The sequence below is a fragment of the Colletotrichum higginsianum genome, chromosome 4 (assembly GCF_001672515.1).
Source record: "Colletotrichum higginsianum IMI 349063 chromosome 4, whole genome shotgun sequence".
Taxonomy (NCBI): Eukaryota; Fungi; Ascomycota; class Sordariomycetes; order Glomerellales; family Glomerellaceae; genus Colletotrichum; species Colletotrichum higginsianum.
In genome coordinates this window covers 94,405-115,819 of record NC_030957.1, presented here as the reverse complement: position 1 = coordinate 115,819, position 21,415 = coordinate 94,405, and the positions used below count along the sequence as shown (strand labels likewise).

The following is a 21,415-nucleotide window of genomic DNA, read 5'->3' as shown; positions in this document are numbered from 1 at the left end:
GCTGTTGTGTAGCTCGCGTGATGTCGGATTTGTTTACCACATCGACCTACGAGTGCAGATCTGGCCAAAGGTGGTTCCGGATGTTGGACTTGGAAGACAGCCGTTGGATGTAATGGTTGCTCGTCTGTTACTCGTGATTCGTCATACTACATACAAGACATTATTTACTGCCGTGCCTCGGCAATGTACCGATATTCCCCCACTTCCGTTCCGTCTAGTCTTTTTCTCCTTGGGTATCGTCCATCATGCCGGATCACTAGAGGCCCGGGATTAGCTACGGCGCAGGGCCACGTGGTTGGAAGGTCTCAGGGTGTCACTTACAATGTCGATCCACCTGGCCATCCACTTGTTGACGGCAGCCTTGGCCTCATCCACGAGCCCGAGCTCGAGGAGCAGCTGAACGGCGCCGCGGATGCCCGAGTCGAGAGCCGAAGAGATCCAGGCGTGTGTGTAGGAGGTGTGTTCTCCAATGAAGATCATCTAGTTACAGTGATTAGCGACCAATTCCTGTCACTTCGGAGACGAACCAACACTCACGTTGTTGTACGTCTTGAAGTACTCGGGGATGTAGAGCTGGTGCTGGCCGGCGACGGGGCTCACCCAGCTGCCGCTCTCGAGCGGGTCAAGGACCCAGCAGCGGCGGTTGTACTTGCCCGTGTACAGATCCCTCGTGTTCTCGCCGTGGATCTCGACCATGGCGTCGAGCACGTACTGGACGTGCTCCTCCTCCGAGACGGAGGCCCACCGGTGGCCCCAGTCGCCCGAGATGTACGAGGCCAGCATGGTGGCCGGGCCGGTGCCGTTGATGTTGTACGAGGGGTAGCAAGTGGAGCCGATGCCGGGGATGTCCGAGGTGGTGCTGCAGCCGCCGACGATGGGGTTTTCGTAGTGCTCCCAGAACCGCTCCGAGAACTCGAGGGCAACCTTGCAGGCGCTGGTGTAGGGCAGCTCCTTGATGGCGTTGGAGATGGTCAGGGGCAGCGAGGGGAGGCGCCACTTGCGGATGATGGAGAAGGGGACCGCCAGGAGGGCGTAGTCGTACGAGGCGCTCTCGAAGGTCTGGTTCTTGAAGGACTCGCGCCATTCGAGGTTGACGCGGGAGTTGTCCGTGTCAAACTGCACGCGCTCGATCTTGCGGTTCATCGTGGTGACGTCGTCGACGAGGGGGTGGAAGGCCTGAGGGAGACGGCTGAGACCGCCGTCGATAGTCTTGTAGGTCGCGGCCTGGAAGTACATGCCCTCGTAGAGAGTGTCCCAGAAAGAAGTGGCCGAGTAGCTGCCGAGAGCGTCGGTCGAGTTGAGGGAGCCCTTGAGGTAGTTCACCATGAAGGCATACTCGGACCAAACGTCTCCTCCAAGGCCTTGGAGACCCGAGTCGAGGAACTCTCGGTGGGCCTTGAACATGTTTTGGGCCATGCGAACCGAGAAGTCGCTGCCGGGGAGGTACTGGTCCATCTTCTCGGACAGGGCGTTGGTGGAGTCGTCAAGGACGCTGGCAACCGCAAGAGATGAGTTGGCGGCGATCTGGGCGAGGGTCGGCGGCAGGCCGTTGTCGAGCTTGATGCCGTTCTTGTATGACAGACCGTTCCGGTTACTCTGGATCCAAGGGATGAAGTCTACGCTCAGGTTCTTGTCGTGGTTGTTGAGATCGTTCATCTCGGCGGCGAGCTGGAAGACGAGCTGGTGGTCGGTGATGTTGTAGGTCGTGTTGGTTTTGGGGTCGACGTAGTGCTCCGGGAAGCGCATGGGACCCATCTCCTGATAGGAGTAGTCGAAGGGGCCGCCGCTCAGGTACTCGGTGTGTACGCGGCCGCCGAGACGTTGGCCAGCCTCAATGATGCTGATGTTGGTCATGCCGGCTTGGGAGAGGACGAGGTAGCTCATCAGTCCCGCCATGCCGGCGCCGACGATGGCGACCTGCTTTGACTTGGCGGCGTCGACATCGACGGCGGCGGGCTCCTTGTCCTTGAGGAGGTTGACACCCTCGAACCAGGCTCCAAGAGTGTCGATGCCGGTGTCATTGCCCATGTGGATGGCTGTTTGGTGTTAGGGAGGAAAGCAGTGCCGTTCGGTGGTGGACTCACATCTCTTCTGAACACGACGCTTCCAGTTGTGATGCAGCGTCTGAGGCTCACTCCGGCCCAACAGCTTGCCAGAAGTACCCCATGCTGAAATACACCCATCAGACGAGGCATCTTCCGGGAGAACCCAGACGAGACGCTGAGAGTCGCGGACCTCGGACTTGACGATGGTGTGATGAGCATCGTCCAGCGAGACACCCCGGCACGAGCCGTAGGTGAAGGTCACTGTCTCTTCGACGGGCTCCTCGATGGTGATGTGGATGTTGGAAACACGGGAAGTGACTGCGCTTCGTGTCTCGAGCTTCATAGGAAGACCAGAAGCAGCCGCGAGGACGCTTCCGGCGATGAAGGAGAGAAACCACCGAGCCATTGTGAAGGAAGAGGGGCGGTTGGATGATACTCGGGTGGTTTCGGAGTTGAGGGTGAATCTCTGAGGATCTTCTCCCTCTAACTGTTGACGCGCCCGCACCTCTTTATAAGAAGACGAAGGAGATGTCACCCAAGGTAAGCACGCCGCTACCGGAACTTTGTCGACTCGATGTCGACGCCAGTATCAAGGCCTAGCCGGCGACCGTGGAAGACCCGGCCGGTGATGGTAGAAGGCAGAACCCATCTTGCCGGTGTTTAATTCATGAACATCACAATATTGGTCACCGGATGACAGCCGGCTTCGCGGTGTCAGACTGCCCACACTTGTACGACAGCAGATACAACGTCAAGCGTAGCTGGGCTTACTTTTGGTCGGGGACTTTACCGCGTCTAGTCCGGTGGTGCTATGCCAGATGAAGCAGGTGGAAGTCATCGGCCAGAAAGAATCCCCACGGCTGGCCATGTGGTTACCATGCATCCTGACGTCGACCATGTAGAACCGGTGCCGGCCCCGAAGCCCGAGTCATTGGGGCATTGGTCCCCGATTCCTTATCAGTGGAGGCGGCGCAGTACAGCAAGCGGCAAGATAGGAAGACAACAAGATGATGGGTCGATCCAAGCCCGTTTGGCGGGGCGGTTATCGACTTTGCAACCGATCCTATTCTCTTGGCCTCCGGATGCCGCAGCGGGGTGAAAAGTGTTGATGGGATGTTTGTGGGGGTGTCCGAGACTAAGAACGACCGGGGGAAGCTGTAGGGTTGTTCATCTGCCGTATCTCTCCCGTGTACGCCCTTCCTTGTACACGGCGCCCTTGAGAGACAAGTCAAAGCTTAGGTCCTGGAAGAGGGAGGGGCAAGACCGGGACGCAATCGCGGTCGACCGGCTGTCTTGTTGAGATGAAGAGATTACGGTGACCAAGCAGTATCCGGCGAGCGGTGAGTTGGTTGTGAGATTGTGTGACGCAGCGTGCAATGCACGAAAACGGTTATAAAATCTGCATGACTTGTCAATAAATGCATGTGTGCCAAGCTATCTACCGCAACTATGAGCACGCATTCGAGAGCAGAGGCCGAAACGGGGTCCGCAGTACTTGGCATCTTGCTTCTAAGTGGAAGCAAGCAAGTTGAGGGATACGATATCAAAACCGCTCGTCGAGGCAGTGCAGAGGGTCAAGAGCTGGAAATTGTGCAGGACTAAACACATAACTCTGCAGCACTTGATAATAGTTCCGTTACCCGCGGGCAGGTCCAGCCCGCCGCTCCGGTCACGGCCGGCTCTCCGGGTCGTCATAGACTCGCGTCTCGTCAGGAATTGTGGGTTTGAGCGGGAACATTTCTGGCCTTTATTTTTATTTTTCTTTCTTTTATCAGCCGGTCGTGCTTCGTTCAGCGATGGAACGTAGCTTCGGATCGAAGGAAAAAGAAGAAAAAAGCTCGACAGGAAGCTTGAAGCGAGTTGCTAGATAAGGACAAATACCGCAACCTCCAAGAGGCTATTGTAGGCGGGCAGGCGGGCAAGAGTGCCGAACTCCACTGTCTATAGATGGGTTCGAGATAACCAATCCGAAATCTCGGGGGGAAAGATAAGAGAGTCGTTGACTAAGTCTACTGTCTCGGCATGTGGGCGGAACGCGATTTGGTTGGCGGTACTGAGGTGAGCGGAAATAATTGGTGGGGGAAGGGGAAGAGAAGAAAAAAAGGGAACAACTTCAACTTAGTTGGGAGTTATGATAGTGGCACGAGTAGTTCATATAGTAAGTAGTGGTTATAAGAGTCCCGGAAGTCAACCCTCTTTGTTTCTTACTCTCTCTCTTAAAACAGAATTAGAGTGCAATGGCGCAAGGGTTCGAGCCGCACAAAGCGTCCTTGAAGAAGATGGCATCATTGGCAGCCAATTGGCGCCCTGGAATGACAGATGGCTCCGAGCGGGAATCTCCACAGCCGTAGAGTGCCGAGACTCTTGGAAGATGAGCCGGTTCTGCGGCTCTGCGGCTTTGCAACTGAACCCCTCCCTCTCTCTCATTACTCGCCATCCAACATCACAACTGTGTGGTGTGTGCCCTCATCTAGATCGCGCGTCTGGGGTAGTCTTGCGCCCGCACTTGTACGCCCGCCAGATCGCAACTAAGCATTTTTACATTCTCAGGGGTGCTGCTCGGTTTCTGACTGCATCTCAACGAGTGAGCCGGCCCGATTTATATCACAGCCGGCCGGGGCTTTCCTCGAAAGCACGCAATGGCCGAGGCCGCAGCATCGACCGAACCCCCGCCGTGGTGGGCGGCATTTCCCGCCCCCAAGGCCAAGACACCGGAAATCGAGGCTGACGAAGTCATGGTGTTGCTTGAGTCTCAACTTGCGGCTGGAAACGATACCGCTCGCCGTGATTTCCTGCTCGTCGACGTGCGACGCAACGATTTTGAGGGGGGCACCATCGCAACCTCCATCAACTTGCCCGCCCAGTCCCTCTATCAGACGAGGCCCATCATTCATCAGCTGTGCAAGCAGGCCGGAATCAAGCGTGTTATATTTTACTGCGGTGAGTTTTTTTCAGCCGTCGTCTATCTGCGCGCTTGCTTGTCTTTGCTTCATCCCCCCCCCCCCCCCCCCCCTTTCGGCGACACCCCCTTGCTGAAGCCGTTCAGGAAGCAGTAATGGCCGTGGTCCTCGGTCGGCGAATTGGTTACAGGACTACTTCGACGAAGTCGGCGAAACTGGAATCCAATCCGTCATCCTTAAAGGCGGCATTAAGGGATGGGTGCGCAAGTACGGCGGCCGCATGATGGACACGTACGACGAGAGGGCGTGGGTTGATGTCGCAAAATAAGGACCCTCCAGCCTCTGCCCGAGCTGGCTGGCTAGTCGTGGGGTGACGTTGTGGCCCAGTCTGGATGTGACATCTTTTCTTCCTTGCTGGTATCTAGCATATTTCATCCTCGTCCTGTGTCTTGAACCAAAAAGAAAAGCATCGTTCTTTTGCCATTATAACGCCGTGTAAAAACCCCTTGAACGCATTCTCGTAGAACTACGACCACCTGGCAAAGATTCTCCGTTTACCGCTGGTGGTTGCGGTCGTCGCCGCCGATCCTTTCGAGAGCCTCGAGCATGACGACCGAGTTGCCGCGGATGACCTGTCCCACGTTGTTAGCCTCTAAACAGCACATGGCAGAGCACTTTGGGGGGTACATACGACCATGCCTAATCGGACCTTCTCGCCGCCCTCCTTCTCCTCGACTGCCTCGTCCAACACAATGTTCAGGAAAACCTGAACTCGAGTTAGCAGAGCTCGTGTTCCGTCCCGAGCTTCACATCGACACATACATCGTAACCGCGGAGAACGCCGATAACCTTGCGGCTGCCGTTCAGTTGGACGAACAGTCTCTTGTCAAGGTACTGTAGAAAGAAAAAAGTGTCAGCGCTCAGGACTCGATAGAAGGCGAGAGGGGGAAAGACGAAGATTGATATTGGATGGACCATTGCAGTCCGTCCATCCGTTTTTTTAGAAGTACATCAAACAGGTCTGGAGATTCTGGTATGTCCGTCAGGAATTGGGGCTTCCGTACCTTCTTTAGCTCAGGCTGTGCGGGCGCCATCTTGTATGTATGGGAGTATGTATAAATGTGGTGGCGGTGGTAGAGAGGCGGTTGGGCGGGCAGGCTGACCGATCTGATGATTGATGTCGCGCGAAATGAGCTTTGCGACGCGATCGACGGAGCTCTGTTCTGCCCTGCAGCCTGGCCGATTGGGAAGATCCAAATTTGGGTGGAGTCACGTGTAGATAAGATGCTTATCGGGGGCCGCATCTACAGAGTACAGCGGACGGATACCTCCTACCCATCTGTCGAACTTCGGATCTGCCTGACATCACCGGCCCCCAAAACCACTTCAATGCTTGTTATCCGCCCAAGATGAGTGCATTCACACCAAAAAGAAAGGCAAAAGTCATCAAGGTCCTCGATGATGACGAAGACAACACCACCACAGCCTCGCCCGCTAGCCAAGAGCCCGTGAAAGATGGTGAGTCCACTGCTCCGCTCCAGAGACCATGCGCTGATTGCCGTCGTTCGCAAGGCTAATGGGATGCCAGACGCTGCACCAGTAGCAGTCAAGTTTACGAGGAAGCCGTTTCGCCAATCTGGCCTGCGCAAGAGCATCAACTTCAACAACGAGCCCGACGACGACTCCAACGGCGGCGTTGCGATTGGCGATGCTGCGAAACCAAAAGCCGCCCCGGCGCGAAACGAAAACGATGACGACGACGATGACGGCCCTGTGGTCATTCGACCAGCGGTCAGCCGTTCAAACTCTCTCAAGCAGAAGAAGCGCAAGTCCACGTCTAGACTCTCGTTCGGCGGTGCTGTCGGGGACGCCGACAGCGACGACGCGGCCAAGACGGAGTACACGACGCCCAAAAAGTCAACGCTGGGCTACCAGGCCTTCGAGAACAGCGCCCTCAAAAATAGGCTGCCCATGCGCACATTCCGCGACGAGGAAGAGGACCGCCCGAGATACAGCAAGGAATACCTCAGCGAACTACAAAACTCGACGCCGAACACGCCCCAGAACCTGACCTCTCTTCGCATGCAGGACGAGGACGGCATGGACCTGGACGACTCCGAGCTTGAGGGTGCCGTGATTGTCAACCAGGCCGACTTTGCGCCTCGGCCGCATCAGACGAATATCCTGACCGAGTCGGAGATCCAGGAGAGGAAACAGCGCCGGGCGAGGCTTGCGCAGGAGCAGCAACAGGGCGACGAAGACTTCATCTCGTTCGACGACAACGACGATGGCGGTGCGTCGCTGCGCAAGAAGAAGGCTGACACACGCCTCGTGCCCGAAGACGAGGATCTGGGCGAGGGGTTCGACGACTTTGTCGAGGACGGCGGCTTGTCGTTGGGCAGGAAGGCAGAGAGGGAGGAGAAGATCCGTCGCAGGCGCGAAATGGCCGAGCAGATCCAGATGGCCGAGGGTGGCTCGGGCGACGAGTCGGATGCGTCTGAGGCGGAGCGGCGCGCGGCGTTCGAGGCGGCGCAGACGAGGTCCGGCATGGACGGTTTGCAGAAGCCCGAGCGCAACCCCGCCGAACAGCTGCTGCAGGTCCCGCCCAAGATCACGCCGTTGCCGAGTCTCACTGAGTGCCTGTCGAGGCTGCAGACGACGATGCGCGCCATGGAGCTGGACCTCGAGGAGAAGAAGCAGCGCGTGCAGGAGCTGAGGCAGGAGAGGGACGGCATCACGACGAGGAAGGACGAGGTGCAGCAGCTGCTCAACGAGGCCGGGCAAAAGTATACCGCCGCTGTCGGGAACGGGGCGTCAACCGAGTCGGCTACGCAGTCGCCGGCCAGGCAGATCACGAATGCCGCAGGGGCGAGCGAGCTGCGGGCCGAGAGAGGCCTCGAAAGCCTGGGCACAACACCAAATGAGCGCCCTGACGTGGGAGAGCTGGGTTAGAGGGGAAAACAAATAGACTTTACATCACATCACCAATCGATACCCAGGAGATTCACTCGGAATTATGTCATCATAGCTTCGATTCTTTTTTGGTTTTCGATTGTCTAAGAAATACCCTCTCCGTATCAAAGAGAGAAATGTCCTGCCAATGCCAACGCCGCATGAAAATACACCTATGGTACAGACGACCACTTGCCAATTATAAGCACAACCACTCCCGCCTTGCACCGTGTCAAGGTCCGCCACTCCCCCGCTCCCCATCTGGGGCGCATCAACGACGCTCCTATTTCGTCTTGGACACACCAGCACCAATGACACCGGGAAGCTTCTCCTCGCCGACGCTGAAAAGCAGACCAATGGCGAAGGTGAGGATACCGACCATAGCGACACCGAAACCGACAAAGAGCCAGAAGGGAACGCTAACGTCAACCTTCTGGCAGGCCTTGCCGCCCCAGTGAGTGATGCTGCCGCTCTTGCTGAGAGTTCCCAGGCACTGGCAAGCAAAACACGTGCCCTGGTCCTCGCCGTTGGGCGTGGCGTACTTGTTTCTGCAAGCGCCGTGGTCCGAGCAGTTGCCAGTGGCCTTGATGCATGCGTCCTCGGTACCGTAGCAGGATTTGATAGTGCCTCTCTCGATGTGGCCGGGGAATGGGGCGGTGCTCTGAGCGGGAGTGGTAGGCGCGGTGCTCTGGCCGGGAGTGGTAGACGCGGGCTGGTCGTGCTCGTCGGTCTCGGTCATGACCTCTTCCACTTGGCGGCGACGAAGCTCCTCGGGCTTGGAGGACCAGTGGCGGACCTGAGACCTGCGAGACGACTCAGGCATGGCGATCACAACGGTCTCCATCTCGCCGTTGGCGGCAAGTTGCTTCAAGAGAGAGGCGTTCTCGGAAAGGGACGCGAGGATGGACGAGTCCTAGGAAAAGAAAAGGAAAGACGTTAATAACCAAGAAGCGTGACATGGTTGATGTGCCAAGTGCGTACCTTCTTCACGTCGTATCTCACAACCGATGACTTGCCGCTCCAGCACTGCTCCGCAAACGGGTTGATGGCCTTATCAAAGGCACAGTTCTTGGTGGCGACGCCGACGGACGGGAAGTCGTTGGCCAGCAGCAGGTCGTTGGCAGCAGCCGAAGGAGCATCTCCAACCCTAAAGCTAGGTCCAGAGCCAGCAAGGGACTTCTGGAGAGACTTGGAGTCGTCGGAAGTGATGCCCTCAAGCAGGACGACGAGCTGGGACGGGTTTGTAGATGCGGCATCAGCAAACAGGCCCTGGGGTGCCTTGCCGAACTCGTTCAGGTACGTAACGGCCTTCTCGTTGGAGATGGAAGTGGGCAGGTCCCATGATGCATGATGGCCTTCGGGGGATAGACGCTGCAGCAGAATGAGGCGAGCAATCTGTCGTGGTAATGATGGGATATCGGAGCTCGAGGGCTGTTTGGATTGCAGCAGATATACGTCAGCGGGCTGATCGGAGGAGAGCGCGGTCGCGACGCCGGCCAGGGCAGTCGCAAGCCCTACGGAGAGCTTCATAGTATCCTCTCGGGTGGGAAGGGTTCGTAGATGAGAATCGTGGAGATGGCAATGTGGAGGGGGAGGGAGGCGTGAGGCTGGTGTTTGATGCTGCTGTGCTGCTGCTCTCTCTCCAAGCTGCGGCGTCGAGGATGTCGAGCTCACACTTGCTGCGGGCGACTGTTGCTACTGGTGCTGCCCGTTCCACCTCAGGTTGAACAGGATCCACTTCATCTTCCCCGTGTGTATCTCTTAGCCGGAGAACGGCTGATATAATACTCCGAGATGTGCTTGTCACGACTTTAGGGGCCACATGTGTGTCAACAACTTTCCACACTGTCTGAGGCTCACTGTAGACTGTACCCTTGAGGCCTATGCAGAGAGTAAGTCTATCTGCACCTGCCTAGCTAGGGCACTATCGGAACGGATCGAATGACACTGTGTGCCGATACGCGTCCGGAACTTCGGACGGTCGGCACCAGCACCTACAGGTGTCCGTAAGGTATAGTATTACAATAGGCGAGGAGGCGCATTCAACCAACGGGCCATACGTTACCAGGGTCCAAGAGGCTCCCCACCCGAGAGACCAAACAGCCGCCAGCTGAAGTCGCATCAAAGGCGCAGACGCAGAACATCTCTGGGTCAGCGCTGCGATATTCGCAGTTCTTCTTGTCAATTTGTTATAACTTAAACTATCAACACGTTATCCTTGCTTTTTCGACGCTCCATCTTCCTCGCCGCCGCCGCCGCCGCCGCCGCCGCCGTCGCCGCCCCCCGATCACGACGATAACGCTCGTCCATCGTCAGCGATCATCGCCACGCCTATTCCGAGTTTACTATCCCGCTATCGGACCGTTGCAGGCCAGAACCGAACACACCTTCTTGCTTGCTTTTCTTTCGGCCGCCGACGCCCGGCGAGCCTGCTCTCGGCAACAATGTGGCGTTTCTTTCGACCCCGTGGGGGGGCCGCAAGCGCGACCACCCTCGCTGCTCGGATGATTGCGCCGAGGGTCGCCAACCAGCAGTCCATCATCGTGCAAAGGGTCAAGATATCCAAACCCATGTTTAGAGCCAGGTGTGTGGACAAGGCATCCTGTGAGGCTTTGGTTACGCTCGCTAACTTTGCGGACAGGACCTTTCTCCTCGGCGCCGGCATTTCGCTTGCCTGCTGGCACATTTACTGGTCGACCGTTCTGAATCCATTTTTCCGACATGTAGACCGCGAGTACGAAAACCTCTCAGTGGCGGAAAAAAAGGCACTGGATGAAGAGATGGAAGAAGAGACGGAGCCGTGGTTCATCCCCTTCCCCTTCACGACCAAGTCGGTGTCCCAACCATCGTACAAACCCACCGACCCAGAGTGGACGCGCTTTGTGCAGCTCAGCAAGGATAAGGAAGGCCAGAAGCAAATACGCGGTGAGCATCATTCATACCCCCGTCTCTCCCGTCTCTCCTTTCGCTGTTCTCCAATGAGTTTGCTGACAGTTCGTTCGCCTCAGCTCATCTGTCCGAACTTGTCAGGGCCGTAGTCGAAAGAGACCCGGGTATCGCAGCCAGGTGCGGAAACTCGGTCAAGCTCAGGAGATATTGGCTCGATATCGATTTCCCCTCACGCCCCCCACCAGTCTTCGTCTCTTCTGGGTAGGTAGCCCGGATTCCTCAACCGTTGCACAGTGGCTAACAAGGCTTTGCAGGCTGTTGCTGCAGGACGGTGGACTATACTGGTCTACTCAGGAGGTCGACTCTTTTGCCGTCTGGCGCCTGAAGAAAGTCCTCTGGCCAGAGGCTATGGCCCTCTCGACATGGGCATTTACATCCACATTGGTCAAACAACACTTGACGGAGTTCTCCCGAGCCTTGGGGTTCGCGTCCAGCACTCCCGCACACTCGTTCCCGCCAGTACAGGGTGGCAACATGCAACAGAAAGCTGAAGGGCCTCTGCCGTCTGCCAACAGACAGACTCCGGATGGTACACCGGCGGAGAACGCCTCTCACAGCGTCAGCAAAACGGCGGACTCTCGACAGGAAGACGGGCTGCAGAGCGGCGGCAGGACCAACTTTGTCAGAGATACGGCCATGGCCCATGTCGAGGGCATGAAGCAGATCACGCAAGGGCCGGTAAGGGAGTTCTGGAGGAAGTTGCAACAAACTTGGCGCCAACCGAGACAATACCCACCGCGTGGGTGCGTCATGGTTTCTGGGTTCGTCGAGTGCGATCTACCAAAAGCCATGGTGTTGATCGACGTCTGGGGTTTCTGGGACCCCAGGACGAAGTCGTTCCATCCCGGCTCGACAATTCTGAACCTGAGGCGAATCCAGCTAAAGCGACAACCCGCTGCACGGAAGTAAGGGGGCTCAATGGGAGGGGCCCTCTGAGGGATTGGGAAAAAGGGGGGAAACAAAAATGGTCTTCTTTGCATAATGGTGGCGTTGGGGCAGTGGTGAGTATCTATCTGCCTTTGGGTTTCTTTTCGGCATTGGTTGGCGACTCGATCTCACCGACTGCACGCGCATTGGGCTGGGAGTTTAGCGGCGGCCTCTGTGGCTGCGATCAAACGAAGCATTCTATTCATTGATAGAGTGAGCGTGCTTTGTTCTTCTTCATCAAGATACCATAGATGAGCTCGGAAATTTTCGAGTCTGAGATAGCGCGGCAAAGAGATGCCAAGTTCTTCCACTCAATTGCGACCTGGAGCCTCTTGGGCATGTGGAAACGGCAAATTGGTGAAGTATGCGCCTGTTTTTGCCCTGCTCTGTCTGCCTTAGCCCATTCTCGTCTTAGATGTAAGGTTTATAGCCTTTCTTGCATCGTTCGATGCCAAATACCAGTAGGCCAGCTCTAGCGGGAAGGGTTATGACCGCAGGATCTTCTGTGCCTTTTCTCCTCGCCCAGTTGGGAACGGCGCTTTGCTGTGTGCCGTCCAATCCACACCGCACGAGAACGTGTGTCGGCAACTGGTCCCGCCGGGCTAGTGACAGGACAGGCACACTTCGAGTGCAGATACGAGTGGAAATTTAGGCGCAGGCGTGAGATTCACGAGTGTTGTGCAGAGACAACTATAAGCGCAGTGCAGTGCTCCAATCAGAAGTCGCTCTCACTCGTTCCCAGTCAGCTCTCAAGCGCCGACCGTCCATCCTCCATCCCACTCCCGTCCGGCTGAGGCCTCTTCAGAAATGAGGCCAAAAATACTCATTTCCCTCTACCATGCATCGGCCAAGGCCGGGACAAAAGGCTAATGCACACATCGAGGCGGCCTCAAATAGATCAGATATGAATATATAACGACGCGAATCGTCTTACTAGCTTCCTCGTCTCCTCGTCATTGTACATCACTCAACTTCAATTCTTAACAGAAAGCAAGGGGAGGAAGAGAAGAAGAAGAAGAAGAAGAAGAAGAAGAAGAAGAAGAAGAAGAAGAAGAAGAAGAAGAAGAAGAAGAAGAAGAAGAAGAAGAAGAAGAAGAAGAAGAAGAAGAAGAAGAAGAAGAAGAAGAAGAAGAAGAAGAAGAAGAAGAAGAAGAAGAAGAAGAAGACAACAACGAAAAAAGACACCCGCTCTATAATCGTATTTTACCATCATGGCCGACCATCTCCAACGTCGTCTGCTCCAGGACATCGCCGAGTTCCAGCAGCAGCCATATCCACGCCTCACCCTCCACACGAGGGACGACGACCTGCGCCATGTCTGTCTTGTCCTCCAACCCGAGGGATGGATACCCATGCACACCACCGTCAAGTTCAACGACCGCTATCCCCTCTTCGCCCCGCAAATCAAGATGGACTCGTCCGTGGATCACCCCAACGTGTTCGGCGACTACATCTGCGCGTCCATCCTCAACACGGACGAAGGGTACACGCCGGCCTACACCCTCAAGGGCATCGCGATCCAGATGCTGAGCTTCTTCAACAGCGAGTCCATCGAGCAGGCTCACTCTGATTTCAACGAGAACCTCGACGTGTATCGACAACGGAGTCTGCGGTGCAGGCAACTATTTTCCTGCCCCCATTGCGGTTTCGATGGCACCAAGACCAAGGCTGACTCTAGGCGAGCCCGCCGGCATGCGCTGAAGGCCGCATCGCCATCAGCACAGGCCGCACCTGTCGATCAAAAGAAGGAGCAGGCATTCGCCTTTGCAAGACTTCCGGACGAGGTCCTGCTCGAGACGCTCGAGAGCCTCGACTTTGTCGACCTCATCACATTTTCTCAGGCCTGGCCGAGGATCGCAGAGCTTATTCGCAGGTACGACGTCATCCGGCTGCGAGAGCTCCAGTGCTTCGTGACCAAGACCAACTTCCGCAGCACGAAGCTCGTCGTAGGGGTCTTGGTGGACTCGGTCAGGCGGTCCATCGAGTCCGAGTTCGACCTCGTCTCCCTGGCCGCGTACAATGATCTCGGGGTCCGTCTCTCCGTCCACAACATCAGGTTCGAGCATTGGCTGCCGCTGCCTCTCTCGCGCCGCCACTGGCGGTCGGTCGAGGGACACGTCGCGCCGGTGCTGCGCCGCCTGGCCGGCGAAATCAGGTTGCCCAGCATTTCGGCGGTGGGCGTCCTGGCCGCCTTCATGAACGACATTGTCGTGCGGCTCAACCGGGTCGAGGCACGCAAGCCGCCCTGCAGAACGTTATGGCACGTCGTCAGCGACCGTGACAACGCCGCGTACAAAAGCACGCTGCGCCACGCGTCGGAAAAGGCGATCGAGTCGTACTTCCACCTCTTCCACCTGCTGCTCTGCCTCGCGACGGCGAACGCGCAGCTCGTCGCGGACGCAAACAACAAGATCCGGAAGTTCATGAGCGGCAAGACGTCCAAGGTGTCCTGCCCGAACCTCGGCCATCTCCTCGTCTACCTGCTCATCAGCGACGTGGAGATGACGGAGGCGATGAGGAAGGCCATTATCACAGAGGCCATCACACGGAACGTGGTCTGGATGCTTGACAGGAGAGGCGCCAACATGCCGGAGCTCAGCTACCTCGAGCCGGACAAGGTGTCGGGGTACCGCCTGAAGAAGACGTTCGAGGCCAACCGCACTTCGTACAGGCTCCTCATGTTCTCCGAGCTCTTCCGGCGCATCGCGAGGCCCTCTGCCGACACGTCGCTGGGGCAGCTCCGGGACGAGCTCTTTGACCGCCACGGGGCGCCCCCTCCCGGCGCCGCTCTCCGGCTGTCCTCGGAGGTCCGCCGGCTCCACGACGTCGACAACTTCCCGCACTTCTTCCGGGAGATGGGCATCGCGAACGTGCCGACGGCGGAGCGGTTCACGAGCATCCTGCGCGACTGCGTGAGGGAGAGCATGCAGAGGGGATACTCGGTCTGGGGACTCTCGGCGACGACGACGCTGGCGCTGCGGCGCGAGGTGGAGCCGAACGTCGGGCTCTATGGGGACTTTAAGGAGAGGGACCCGCCTGGGCCCCGGTATCTGGCCGGTGTCACCTTTTTCCCAGGAAAGAAACAGCAGCCGCGAGGGACCGGCCGGTAATCAACGGGGGACAGGTGGGAAGAGCTGTTGAGATAGAGTTGCGAGATGGACATGATACCCCTCTCCCTTCAGATAAGAAGAATAAGCTTCGATCTGGAGGAAGAAGACTTTGGACTGAAGAGCACAGTTTAGTTTGTTGTATAATTTCTTGATTTCAGAAGACTCCAGAGTTTTCAAGCTGTGTGTCGTTTTGACCGATCAATATTCGATCTCACCAACCTTACTGGGCCTACCTACCTAAGACTCAGGTAGGTAGGTAACTGGGTAAGGTACATAAGGTGCTGTGTAATCAAGGTGTGTAGTAAGGCGGCTTGTCTGAAGGCTCGGTGAGCGCTGATGCCTTCGGTGAGTGAGAGGCGCACTGACCAGCAGTTGTCTTATGTAAGGCACCCGTCTCCCTCGCCGTCCCATCCCACGTCCCCCCTGGCCTTGGTCTCCTCCTCCCCCCCAATCCTCCGTCTCTCATCCGTTCGTCTGTTTCTCGTGCTCCTGCGTACGGGTGAAGATGGACGCCTCGAGATCAGAAAGAGTTTTCCCCGCCGAAGTGGCCACGTTTCCCGTCCGCACAACACTTGGTTTACACTTGGTCTACACTTGATCTTCAGCAGCGTCTGCGTTTCTTGTCTTGTCAGTGGCCCTCCCCTCGCTGCCGGCATGTTCGACGAGTGCCACTAGAGTCCACTGGCGGCCTCCTGCACTTCCCATTGCACGAACACGGAGATAGAGCCCTAATCATCACTCCATGATCGCAACTACTATCGCCTCAACAGTTTCACTTTTCGACTTCGACTGCAAGTACTGAACATGGAGTGAGATGATCATGACATTCTCATTGCTCCAACCTATTACCATTTGTGCCATTTCAACCTGTTTGGTGGCTGCTTCCGAAACGCCAAACACCCAAAGCAACGAACCAAGCGATCGCTCAAGACCAGGTTCATCCATTGGCAATCACCCACATCGTGAGGCTGCCATTTGGTCCGTCATCTAACGCCAGACCTCATGTTCCCATCTCCAAGCAACCGAGGTCCCCCTTTTCGAACCTCACATCAGTCTGTCAGCACGCGGCTGTGTCTCTCTATGGCCGATATATAGGCCAGAGCATCGTTCACTGTGCTGACGTTAGCAATCCCGATCTGTGACGCAGACACACCAAGAAAGAACATCACGAAGCCCAAGAGAGAGCACTGACTTTGAGAAGCGACCCTCTCACGGCCGGCGAGGTACCACGCCTCGTTGATCCTGTCCTCTTCGGCCTCGTCGCCAAGGCAGGGGAAGAATTGGACATCTGTCGACAGTGGTGCGATGTCGGGCGTGCGAAGCCTGGAGATGCGGGGGCCCAGCGGTGCTGGCGACTGTTGAGTGTAAGCCGAAGCCCTCTCCTGGGTGTCTGCCGAGCTCTCATCGGGGAAGAGGATGAAATCATCATATGGCGCGTACTTGTACGACGATTCATCCTCATACCTGGCAAAGTCGCTTTGGATGCCGCGGCGTGTGTGGTAGTCTCCATTATGGACGCTCTGGCTACTCCACGATCCAACTGCAGCGAGGCTGCTGTGGTCCGCGACGCTTGTGCTTCCCCGCGATCCATGTCTCGGGCTTCTGGGGGCCGACAGAGACTGCTCTCTTGTCCTTGGCGACGCGGTCATGCTGGAGCGCTGCTCGCCCATCATGTGTTCGGGCACAACGCTGCTCGAGTATTCGCCTGGGTAACATGACCGCATCGACGCCTGGCCCAGAGGAGTCGGCGATAGCCGGTCACGTGCTCTGGGAAGGGTCTGTCCAGGTTTGAAGCCATGAGGGGAAGTGGTATCTCGCGATGGCGACATTCGTGAGTAGGATTGGCGTCCAGGGGAAGCTATTGGTGATCTAGATCGTGATAGTGAGGTCCATTCAGAGTGAGCCGCTAATACGAGAGGCATGGACGCCATGGGAGCGCTGTGAGGAGCGCTATCGAGTGATCCTGAGGAGATAGGCGATGGATTCGACGACGGATTGTAAGATTTTCGGGTAGGTAGGTGAGTATCTGATGAAGTGGCTAATTTGGGAGAACAGATGATGCTCAGTAGTCTCTGCTCGAGGAGGCGACGCAGTGGTGGTGCGAGGTCGAAGAAGAGTCTGGTGGGGTCTGATGGACTTCAGCGGGCATAGACGTGATGGAAACTGATGAGTAAGGGGGGGGCTTTGAGTTCGGGGATGGTATTCTCTGATGAGATTGAAGAAACCAGGAAGGATGAGGAGGAGGGGGAGAAGGAAGTGGGAAGGAGGGAGGTGGGATACTCGGGGTTTTATGTGTGAGTGTCCGTCCCTGAGTGCTCTCTCTTCCTCCTGACCAATCAGCGGCCGGGATTCCACTCACCATCTATTGAGTGCCAGCAACCCTGACAGGGCACCTGGGCCCGCACTGAGCTGGTCCTCCTCCTGCTGTCGTTCATGATGGTTCTCATCACAGATATGATGCCATTGGCCTCATGGAGCCTGTGCAGTGGCTCACTGGGCCAGGGGACGTCGACTTGAGCCTGCTGGTGTGATGTTGGAGGCTTCTAGGCGTCGTCGGACGGTGCTTGATGTAGGTCTCGACTCCCGTCTCTCCTTTCTCTTGTCTCTTGCACGGAATGTTTCTGGCATCGTTTCTTCCATCTACCAAAGTCTTTTGGGGTGGTTTAAACTTGTGTTGCCTTTTCTCTTTGCTCCTTTGCCCATTGGCATGTGCGCCTGCGAATCCTCTGTCTTGCGACTGCAGAGAAGCATGTCTGAGGTGGACATCGCATGCCAATCCAATCATGGCTTTCATGCATCGATTCCTTTCTCCAAATCCAACAATGTGTTGTTTCTTCGGACTAAGAAGATGGGCGTCCACATCCGGTTGGTTTCATCGTCATCTTTGCGTGGTGCCGTAGTTCGGTCCTCGCTCGGCTGTAGCTGAGGCACTGCAGTCATGTGACTTGCCAGGCCAAGATGATTCTGACCTCCCACAGACTCTTGTATCTGGAATTCTTTGGGGCTCATGGACGAAGCGATTTCCATCAAAAGAACGCTGGAGGGTAGGGTGCACCAACTTCCCAATCAAAATCCGGTTGTCGGCCTCCCTCCCACCGCCACCACCAGAAATCGACGCGCGTGAAGAAGTTGATGGTCTTGAGACGACTCGAGTCCCAGAAAAACAAGCCAAAGAGTCGACAATTGGTCATCCGTAGGTCGTTGCAGGTCGATCCGGGGAACGATTGATATGCCCAGTACCATGCTTCTTCCGGCCCCTTGTCGGGATCCTCGGCGACCAATGATTGCCGCACGTAGGCCTTGTACTCATCCTCAGTGTAAGATGAGAGTGCCTTTTGGAATGGGAGTTCCAGATTGCTCAGCTCAATACACTCATCGACCGCGTCAGTAAACCAGGAGTAGATTTCGCCCACCCGGTTGTAGCTGGCGTAACGCGGCTGTTGCGGGAGATCCCGGAGGAGTTGGTAGAAATGTGCATATGGCGAAACGGACACTTCGTAGAGGAACTTTATCCCAAAGCACAACAGTCGCGCTTGGTTCTGGTTGATGTGACAGTCGCGACGCTCCAGATTGGGAGGCAAAATTGGACTCGTCCAGTACACTACTTGCGAGCCGTGTCGTGGACCACAGTGATGGGTCTGCAGGGCCTCGTTCTTTCGCAGTTCTACAAGAGCACGTAGTGCTTGCAAGAAGTCAGCGCCCTAGTTCATGAGGCGTGATCGCGACGGTGACTTACGAGGGCCAATGACAGCTGCCGCGAGAAGATCCCTGATGGCGACCAGCTGCTCGATCTCCCAAGGCGACAAACAATCAAAAAAGTGTGCTCTCTGGAAGTTGACCACGTCCATATTAAAGCGTACAACTTCCGGGTCCTTGAATAGCTTGCAATATATCTCAAACCGGTACAGGGCTCTCTGGAAACGGGCAGCTTCGGTAGCCGTGGGCTTCTCGGCTGTGGCGGGGGCGTCTGGCCAGTCATGGCGGTCGTTGGCGAGGCCACGCTGTTCCTTCACCAGACGATGCAGAGAGATTTCCTGCAACTTTGACCCAAGGTGGCTGACGTACTTATGTAGCTCCGACAGGGCAGCGCCATCTGACAGGCTGATCGTTGGTGGAATAGGAGCTCGCCTCTTGAGGTATGCGTCACTAAAGCCTACAACAAGATTTTGGTCTTTCGGAAGGATTTTCGAGGACTCGAGTGCCGTTATGGCATCAGGGAGTGTGCGGTGGCCTATCTCGTTCAGAAGCACTTGTCGACATGCCGAAGGGGCGCAGCGGAGGTGTGTTGGAGAAACCAGAGCTACGTTTCTGAGGCAGTGGAAGTCGGGCAGGTAGGAGAGAATCGAAACCCATATTTCGTCTGGCATGAGTCGTGCCATATTGTTGCATAGGGCTCAGTGTTGGTCCAGATGAACAGAACCAGAGAGGAGATGTTGGCCTTGACCTTAGAAATCTCTCTCGGCGGGAATCGCGAAAGAGTGTTCACTATTTGTGAGGTTCAGATGGTGATACTATCCAGGATTCAACCATTCGCTTTTGTAGAACAAACAAGATAAGTATTCGAAATGCAGTGCAACATCGAATCAGCTTTTTGCTTCGATGCACCCTCTAGCAGTGTGAGAGGTTTGGTCCCGATGGTTGATGGCGATAGGGGCTCAAGTGCACGGTCCTTGGCCAGATTCAGTATTTGAGCATCAGAAGAGTCGAGATTCAGCCTGGTAGTTTGATCGATAAATAGAAACAAGTCGAGATGAAGGGATCGGCTGATGAGCCAGGTCCCCTTATGGATTGTCGTTGTGAGACTACTCTGCTGCACCCGCGCGAGCCCCAGCCGTCGGTTGAATTTCGATTATGTAAGCCCGCAGGCGGTTTGTAGCTGATACAGTGTTGTCGTGATAGACACGGCCCTTGTGACTGTGCGGGTCTCTTCAGCACGAAGCGCCAGTGGAAGCACTCCCAGAAGGCTAGACCGGAAGCGGCTAGCGCTCAATTGCTTTCAAGTCTCGGTGCGGCAAAGGTGTTGCTGGTTGACAGCAAGCTCGCGTCAAATTCCCTTCTCCAGACTTCAGCCCAGCCACGGTATCCGTACCTCTTCGCGAACGTCCCCCCTCCGCCGCGCATTCCACTTCGCGCCATCGACACTCGATCTTTGCATCCCTAATCGCTGCCAGTTTCAACCTCCGTCGTCAATCGAAGCCACCTGGCAACCCGTCGTCACGATGGGCAAGAAGAAGCGCGGACACCCCGACGTTGAGGATGTCCTCTCGCGGCCGTGGTGCTATTACTGTATGCCTACACCTTGCGCCGTGCCGCTCTGAGATGGAATGCGCGTACTAACTTCGTTGCAGGCGAGCGTGACTTTGAAGACCTGAAGCTTCTTATTTCCCATCAGAAGGCCAAGCATTTCAAATGCGACAGATGCGGTCGCCGACTCAACACTGCTGGAGGTCAGTCTACAATGCGCCTCCCTGATCATGCCATCGTGAGCTAACATGCTGCTCTGTCCAGGTCTCTCCGTCCATCTGAACCAGGTCCACAAGGAAACGCTCACCCAGGTTGAGAATGCGCTACCGAACCGACAGGGCCTTGATGTGGAGATCTTTGGTATGGAGGGCATTCCCCAAGACATCTTGGATCAGCACAGGAATCGCATCATCCAGAACTTCTACCAGGCACAGGAGGACCGTCGTATTGCCACAGGAAACCCTCTGCCTGGTCAGTCCAAGCAGCCAAGGAAGAAGCTCAAGATCGAAACCCCCGAGGAGCTGAAGGCCCGTCTTGCCGAGCACCGCGCGAGGATAGCTGCCGGACATACTCCAGGCACCACTGGCAGCCCGGCCAACGGCGCCCCGGCGAGCGCAAGCCCGGGTGCATTCGTATGTTTCTACTGTCCTTGGCTTGACAGCGCGTCCGACGCTAACTGTTCATTGCAGAACAACTCTCCCTACCCTCCGCCGCAGGCGCCTTACGGTGCCACTCCCGATCAGAGCTTCCCGGCCGGAGGTACGCCTGTTGTGCCCGGTGTGCCCGGTGTGCCTGGCGTGCCTGGCGCGCCTGCATACCCGCAGCAGGGCTACCCACAAGGCAATTACGCTGGCTTTTCCCCGTCATCTCTTCCCGCAAGGCCGACAAGCGGCCTGCAAGCGATGCCCGGCCTTCCTCAGCGGCCGCCCCAGTTTGGTGGCCAGTTCTGGAACGGCACTGGCGCCCCGCCGCCTGGGTACCCCGGAGCATCAACTGTTGACGAGCTGGTCTCCGGCGCGGCCCACCACGGCGATGAAATTGATGAGCTTATTCGGAGGGCCGAGTCCGGCATCAAGGCGCCCAAGAAGCCCGAAGACGAGGCTGCAGAGGAGGCCGCGGGCGAAAAGAAGTCCAAGAAGGACAAGAACGGCAGGATGTTCTACGCAGACACGGAGGTCAGCCCCGAGGAGCGCATGGCACAATTACCGAGATACGCCTACGTGCCCCCTGCATCTTAGCCACGCCTTCCTGTCTGGCTACTTGATTGTCAACCCTGAGGCGCGGCGTT

The 21,415-nt window shown here is 56.6% G+C and overlaps 10 protein-coding genes across 10 annotated transcripts; 5 read left to right on the top strand and 5 right to left on the bottom strand.

Annotated features, from left to right (window-relative positions):
• Positions 1-46: 46 nt before the first annotated feature.
• CH63R_05384 (L-amino-acid oxidase) lies at positions 47-2,451 on the bottom strand (the record flags this gene model as incomplete). The annotated part of the gene is made up of 4 exons (XM_018300359.1): positions 47-124; positions 322-480; positions 538-2,036; positions 2,100-2,451. 4 exons carry the CDS (start codon positions 2,449-2,451, stop codon positions 47-49), a joined length of 2,088 nt encoding a protein of 695 aa, XP_018158209.1.
• A 2,233-nt stretch (positions 2,452-4,684) lies between these two features.
• CH63R_05383 (Arsenate reductase) lies at positions 4,685-5,273 on the top strand (the record flags this gene model as incomplete). Its single annotated transcript, XM_018300358.1, has 2 exons — positions 4,685-4,985; positions 5,092-5,273. The coding sequence occupies 2 exons, from the start codon at positions 4,685-4,687 to the stop codon at positions 5,271-5,273; spliced, it is 483 nt and encodes a 160-aa protein (XP_018158208.1).
• Positions 5,274-5,499: 226 nt separating this feature from the next.
• CH63R_05382 (LSM domain-containing protein) lies at positions 5,500-6,249 on the bottom strand (the record flags this gene model as incomplete). Its single annotated transcript, XM_018300357.1, has 4 exons — positions 5,500-5,577; positions 5,637-5,711; positions 5,768-5,839; positions 6,010-6,249. 4 exons carry the CDS (start codon positions 6,247-6,249, stop codon positions 5,500-5,502), a joined length of 465 nt encoding a protein of 154 aa, XP_018158207.1.
• A 105-nt stretch (positions 6,250-6,354) lies between these two features.
• CH63R_05381 (uncharacterized protein) lies at positions 6,355-7,897 on the top strand (the record flags this gene model as incomplete). Its single annotated transcript, XM_018300356.1, has 2 exons — positions 6,355-6,463; positions 6,534-7,897. The coding sequence occupies 2 exons, from the start codon at positions 6,355-6,357 to the stop codon at positions 7,895-7,897; spliced, it is 1,473 nt and encodes a 490-aa protein (XP_018158206.1).
• Positions 7,898-8,180: 283 nt separating this feature from the next.
• CH63R_05380 (Arsenate reductase) lies at positions 8,181-9,427 on the bottom strand (the record flags this gene model as incomplete). Its single annotated transcript, XM_018300355.1, has 2 exons — positions 8,181-8,810; positions 8,879-9,427. 2 exons carry the CDS (start codon positions 9,425-9,427, stop codon positions 8,181-8,183), a joined length of 1,179 nt encoding a protein of 392 aa, XP_018158205.1.
• A 914-nt stretch (positions 9,428-10,341) lies between these two features.
• On the top strand, positions 10,342-11,755 carry CH63R_05379 (uncharacterized protein; the record flags this gene model as incomplete). The annotated part of the gene is made up of 4 exons (XM_018300354.1): positions 10,342-10,481; positions 10,539-10,822; positions 10,906-11,047; positions 11,101-11,755. 4 exons carry the CDS (start codon positions 10,342-10,344, stop codon positions 11,753-11,755), a joined length of 1,221 nt encoding a protein of 406 aa, XP_018158204.1.
• Positions 11,756-12,984: 1,229 nt separating this feature from the next.
• On the top strand, positions 12,985-14,883 carry CH63R_05378 (Ubiquitin-conjugating enzyme family protein; the record flags this gene model as incomplete). The annotated part of the gene is made up of 1 exon (XM_018300353.1): positions 12,985-14,883. One exon carries the CDS (start codon positions 12,985-12,987, stop codon positions 14,881-14,883), a length of 1,899 nt encoding a protein of 632 aa, XP_018158203.1.
• A 1,049-nt stretch (positions 14,884-15,932) lies between these two features.
• CH63R_05377 (uncharacterized protein) lies at positions 15,933-17,330 on the bottom strand (the record flags this gene model as incomplete). The annotated part of the gene is made up of 2 exons (XM_018300352.1): positions 15,933-17,011; positions 17,243-17,330. 2 exons carry the CDS (start codon positions 17,328-17,330, stop codon positions 15,933-15,935), a joined length of 1,167 nt encoding a protein of 388 aa, XP_018158202.1.
• Positions 17,331-17,909: 579 nt separating this feature from the next.
• On the bottom strand, positions 17,910-19,262 carry CH63R_05376 (uncharacterized protein; the record flags this gene model as incomplete). Its single annotated transcript, XM_018300351.1, has 2 exons — positions 17,910-18,565; positions 18,620-19,262. The coding sequence occupies 2 exons, from the start codon at positions 19,260-19,262 to the stop codon at positions 17,910-17,912; spliced, it is 1,299 nt and encodes a 432-aa protein (XP_018158201.1).
• Positions 19,263-20,102: 840 nt separating this feature from the next.
• On the top strand, positions 20,103-21,365 carry CH63R_05375 (C2H2 finger domain-containing protein; the record flags this gene model as incomplete). Its single annotated transcript, XM_018300350.1, has 4 exons — positions 20,103-20,169; positions 20,232-20,330; positions 20,392-20,759; positions 20,817-21,365. 4 exons carry the CDS (start codon positions 20,103-20,105, stop codon positions 21,363-21,365), a joined length of 1,083 nt encoding a protein of 360 aa, XP_018158200.1.
• Positions 21,366-21,415: the final 50 nt, after the last annotated feature.